The sequence below is a fragment of the Rhea americana genome, unplaced genomic scaffold (genome assembly GCF_003343005.1).
Source record: "Rhea americana isolate MKP2758 unplaced genomic scaffold, rheAme1 scaffold_374, whole genome shotgun sequence".
NCBI lineage: Eukaryota > Metazoa > Chordata > Aves > Rheiformes > Rheidae > Rhea > Rhea americana.
Window position 1 is genome coordinate 221,523 of NW_028186506.1, and position 5,761 is coordinate 227,283.

The 5,761-nt window shown below is 52.9% G+C and overlaps 1 protein-coding gene across 1 annotated transcript; it reads left to right on the forward strand.

Moving 5' to 3' along the window:
• Positions 1 to 581: 581 nt before the first annotated feature.
• Positions 582 to 3,541, forward strand: HOXB1 (homeobox B1). Its single transcript, XM_085313025.1, has 2 exons — positions 582 to 1,297; positions 2,021 to 3,541. Exons 1-2 carry the CDS (start codon positions 688 to 690, stop codon positions 2,344 to 2,346), a joined length of 936 nt encoding a protein of 311 aa, XP_085169151.1. The 5' UTR covers positions 582 to 687; the 3' UTR covers positions 2,347 to 3,541.
• Positions 3,542 to 5,761: the final 2,220 nt, after the last annotated feature.

Here is a 5,761-nt window from a genome sequence, read left to right on the forward strand (position 1 = left end):
TATTATTAGGAGCTTTTCGTAGACTTCTCAGCCCAGACAACTCTAAACATGTCCAAGCCACTTTACGGGGAAAGTTTCGAAATAAAAAAGGGCATATTTAGCTAGTTGGAAAAAAACATTTCCCTACGTCTTTCTCTACTTTTTTTTTTTTTTTCTTTTCTTTTTTTTTTTTTTTGGTCAAGTGAAGCTAGGATTGGAGGAAAAAAACTTTTTAAGTTGGGAGAAGGGGAAGTTTTGATGAAACTGGTTGATGGTATAACTTGGGGGCTTTTTTAGAGCTTAAAACAGTCGTGAATAATTGTAATTCTTCCTCYAGTCCCCTCTTCCCCTCCACCTCCCCGCACCCCACCTCCCTTCTCTCTTTTAAAGTCTTTGAGGAAAGATTTTGACGTATTCGTGTTGTTATCAGATTGATGGGCAGGGTTTGATTGAAACCCCTTTGTCATGCAAATGTCAGGGCCTTGATGGATGAGCTCAGATATCTGACAAACTTCAGGAGCTCATTGGGCTCGGGCCGGACCACGTGGCCCCCGCCCCAGCCCCCAGCCCAAACCCTGCCGAAGGCTCCGGGCTTCGAGGGCTAGCGATGCATGGAAGGAAGTTTTACAGCTTTGACATACTATCTAAAGGTTGTAGGGCAGGCGGAATCCCCCCCAAAACAGGCTGACCCTCCTCCATCAGTGGCAGATGGACAATACTAGGATGAACTCCTTCTTAGAGTATGCAATTTGTAACCGTGGGACGGGCGCCTACCCCCATTTAGAGCAGAGCTCCCCTTCCTTCCCCTCTTGCTCAGGTAGCCCTGCCAGTGACACTTTCAGTGGAGACGGGCGCTTTGGCATAGGAGGGAGCGCGGCCGCCGCTGCCCATCTGCCCCAGCAGAGCCCCGGCTACCACCCGCCCTCCTCCGGGCGCGCCGTCCCCTTCGCGGGCGCTGCCCCAGCCGCCGGGTACCCGGCCCAGACCTGCAGCCCCGGCTACGGGCATCACCAGCTCTACCTCGGCCAGCAGGATGCGGATGGCGCCTACTTCCAAGCGCCGGGGTACTCCGCCAGCGCGGGATCCACACTCAGCTCCCTAGCAGAGGGCTACTGCGGGGCTGTGGCTGCCGCTGGACAGTACCAGCAACACCTTTACGGGCAGGAGCAGCCCAGCTATTTGCCCGCGGTTTACAGCAATCTTTCGCCTTCTCTAAACGAGGACAAAGACCCTGCGTGTCCCTCTGAGCCCTGCCCCAACTCCAGCGCCACGCAGACCTTCGACTGGATGAAAGTGAAGAGGAACCCGCCCAAGACAGGTGAGTCTGGCGAGTGCAGAGCTTTGCGGGGATGGGTCCCCTCTCGGGGAGGGGGCAGAGGGAGGGGGGGCAGCTGCGCAGCCCTGCTAGGAAGGGTTGYCTTCTCTGGGGCTGGTACTCAAGGCTCATCTTCCAGGGGAACATGAATCTGTTTTTATTTAAACGCCAGCGCAGTGCTGCAGAAAAGCCAGCTAGAGATATTCCAGACGCATCTGATGGCGGGCTCCYGAGCTCAGTTTCCCGCAGGCCTAATGCGATTTAAGCTTAGTTCGGAATAGGAAACGCACCAGGCTTCCTGCCTCTCGCACAGTTGTGGCTTCCATCTCCCCTATTGTTCAACTTCCTTCTCCACAATCTTTCTTAAATCTCACTCTTCTCTCCTCCCCCCATCATGGCCCTCGCCCTCCCCTTCCACTCCTTCCCACGCACGTTCAAGTTTCATGGCAGTTTGCAGGGAACGCGGGAGAATGGTTGCAAGAGAAGAGGGAGGTTGGCAGAGCCAGGGGCTGTCTGCCCCTCGAGGTGATATCCGTAGGCTGGGAAGCCAGGAATAGCTCAGGCTCCGGGAGAGAGGACTGAGCTGCGGGTGGTGGAGGGACCAAATGCCCCGGAAACTAGGGGAGTGGGGGAGAGCCCGCTTGGTCGGGCACCCACAGTGTCCCCGGCCCCAGCGAGGGAATTGCTTTGGCTGCTCCTGCCCTGTTGGTGTTTGCTCGTTAACAGCTAAAGTGTCGGAGTACGGACTGCTGGGCCAACCCAACACCATCCGCACCAACTTCACTACCAAGCAGCTGACGGAGCTGGAGAAAGAATTTCACTTTAACAAGTATCTCACCCGCGCCCGAAGGGTGGAGATCGCTGCTACCCTGGAGCTCAACGAAACCCAGGTGAAGATCTGGTTCCAGAACAGGCGGATGAAGCAGAAAAAGAGGGAAAAAGAAAGTCTAGTCCCAGCTGCTGCTTCCAGATCTGCGAAGGAAGCAAATGAAGCATCGGATCAGTCCAACTGCACCTCACCTGAGGCCTCCCCCAGCTCGGTGTCTTCCTGAAACACGTCCCTCCAGGGGTGCAGTGATCAACCCCGTCTGTTCTGACGGGGCAGCTGCTCCTGGCAACCCCGAGCAGACACACACGCACGAACACGCGCCTCCCACGCACAGCCCCGTCCACACACACGCACGAGCAGAGCGGGCACATCCACCCGCACGGAAGCAGGACACGCGTCCCCTCCGAGCAGTCCCTTCGGCTAGAGTCGTCACCGCGCGTGTGATATTAATTCTCCTGCTTGCATTTCTCTCTCTTAATTTATAGACCCTCTGGACACTGGACTCCAAAGGAGCAGCCGTGTCCTCATATTTTTAGCAATAGCCATTTGTCTCAGGGATGTCTTTCCCTCTCCCTTTCCCTTCTCCCTCTCCGATAGGAACTGCACTTTCAACTACAGAAACTTTAAAACGAATTTAGTTCTCTCTCGTTTTTAAAATGTGCACAATGACTTTTGTCTGCAAGAATCCTACATTTGATGTATTTTTTTCCTCCTCACAAGAGTGTAAAAAGTTCTGAGCATTTTTTGTTTCTCTTTTATTTACTCTTTGTATATCTTGGAATGAGATTTGATGTATAAAAAATGCTAGAAGCCTCTGAAAAGACACAAACAAACACAAGGCAAAAATGCAACTCGTCTTCTACCATTTTGCACTATTACTGCTTTACAGGGTTCTGCACGCTCTTCGACTATGATTTTTACTAGTCCTGGGGGAGAGAGGGTTGTGCTATCAGAGAAAACGAGATTAGGAGAAGGCTGACTTCGGGGTACTTTGGGCAACGGTCGTTGTCGTACGAGRTGTGAATGTGCACGAGAACAAGGCTGCGGAGTGGGGCAGCAGCTCTTGGCTCCCCCAGACACCGATGGACTGACTGATATTTATTGTTCGTCTTGTTCGTGCAGTCTTGAAACGAAGTAGCACGGTTTCTTGTAACCCCCCAAGCCTCCGTAGGCTTATCGGAGTCCGATAAAAACATTATTTAACCACGGTTAATTGTCTCCCTTCCCCACGAGAAATTTTAGCGTAGAATGAAATGAAAATCAGGGAAATTTTCGTTAAAAGTGCTTTAAAGAGAAAAACGGCATCGAGAAAAACTAGCAATTTCTTAATCGGATTCTCCCGTTTCCCCTTTGGTCTATTCCTTGTCCTCTGTACTTTGAAACGAAACTACCTCAGCCTAATAAAGTTTACTTTTTCCACATGCAAGTCCTGTCGGCTCTGAGCTAAATGGAAATATCTCAGGTCCAGGGAAATGTGTGAGATGGGGCGGGAGTGGGAGGGAAAGCCCGGGGACGGAGGGAGGAGGAGGAAGGAGGAAGGAGAAGCCTTTGGCCGTTGCCAAAGCTCCTAAGCAGAGTGCCCGTTCCTGCTTCTCGCGATGCCCCCCGAAATCCCCTGGCACCGGCAGCGGCAGGATTGGGCCCCGCTCTTGCCCCCGCTGCGGAGGCGGTGCAAAGCCCGGATGGTGCCCGGTAGGAATGTGCCACTCTTCACGTGGAGTTATTTTATAAAGCAGAGTGTAATGAGGCCTGAGGTGACCAGAATATCATCATCATCCTCAGTGTAACCATTCCCGGCACGGAAGCAAATCTGCTGTAGTGAAATGTCATTAACTGAAACGAACTTGGGGTCTGCGAAAGGGAAAATGTGAATTTCTGAATGACAAGAAACAGTTCTGCAAATCTGATCCAATGCAGAACCAAAATGAAGCGTGAATTCGTTTTCTCCCTTAAGATTCCCAAGCTGACCCCCGAAGGAAGAACGGATGTTTTCCAGAGTGCAAGTAATGAACAAGAACAGTTCATGAAAGGACTCGGGCCTGGGGCTCACAGCAGATATCCCCAGCTCACAGGGGGGCAGAGCCTTTCTGCTGCCAGGCGGACACTTTGCAGAGTGGGGAGGGAGGAAAGAGGCAGTCCGGATATAGCTCTGACCTTTTTACCTCGAAACGCCTCTGGGATTTCTAAACAAGTAAACAGAGGGGCTGCCAGGAGAAACTATTGTTCTGGCTTCGTCAAATTTGCAAACCTTTTTGGTGGGGGCGTGCGTGGCGTGAGGAATGAGCAAAGTACCTGCTACAACGGCAACCGGGTCCGGCGGCTCTGCCCCGCAGTGCCGTCCGGCCCGGCGCAGCCCCAGCCCGGCTCCTCTGGAGGTCCCCGGGCGACAGAGCATCGCTCTTCCCCCAGTGATACAATCTTCCGCTATGTAATATACTTCCCTAACACGAGAAGAAAGGTTTTGAGTGTCCAATTAGTCCAGAGATAAGAGAAAAAGGAGGGGAGAAAGGTGAAAAGAAGATTTTGTTACACTAGCAGTTTGCAAAACATCAGGAGAGAGAAGGGGCGGGGGGAAGCAAAGGCAGCCGGATTGACTTTATAACCTGTTGGGGTGAGTCAGCTTCGTTTAACCTATTTGTTGAACCAATGTGATCGAAGGTTTTCTTGAACTTATGCGATCTGAATGGTCTAATTGAAACGGCGGGAGTGCTCTTCAGAAAGCTCATGTGTTTCCACCGCGAAGATTTTCTTCTCCGCCTGTGACTTCGGAGCTCGGTGTGCCCCGACGCAGGCTCCGAAGGTACGGGAGCCCCGCTCGCCGCCCAGGTGAGGAGGGATGCAAACCCTCTCGGGCCGGCCGGGCCCCGTCCAGCGCCCGGGAAGAGCCGAGCGGAAAGGAAGGGACAAAAAGGAGGTTACTGATGTGTCAGTGAGTCGGGCACAACAAAGGCCTCCAGGGCCCATTTGAAACTCAAAGGGAGTCTCCGGAAGAGTCCGCAGAGACTGCGCCGCTGCGCCCTTACATATGTAGCCCCCTCCAGACCTCCCCTCACCGCTCCCTTTGCCCCCGCCGCTGCCAAGCCGCGTTTCTTTAACAACGCTCACCGCACACAGCTAATCTCCTTTTCTCCCCCTCTCCCTCCGAGTTTCTCACGCTCCCTTTTGTGTCAAGAGCCCGAAACTCACTGCTGTGAAGCGGGAGCCGGCTAGAAAGGCCAAGCCAGGACAAGCCCGGCTGGGGGTCCCTCGGCCGGTAACAGATGCTCCTGGGAAGCACCGAGGGACACACGTGGCCGCTCTGCACTCCGAGAAGCAGCTCAAGCGCGGGGGCTGCCGTGCAGGTACCTATGCAGCCATACGTGATGTGACCGCATGCTCCTCACCAAAGCACATCCGAATAGACCACACTGAAAGAAGCACACACTTCTCTGCAGACCTATGCTTAAGCCTCCTTCTATCCATATTCAGCCATATCTCCACAGCTGGACATTATCAGACACTTCCCCAAATACGAAGTCTACCTACACGCCTTTATTATATATGTATATATGATGCACAACAACGTGGCTATTCGTTATCCTTTATACACCCATATCTGTAAGTCTATCTGTCTGTTGGTCCCTAGTACTGTATTTTTC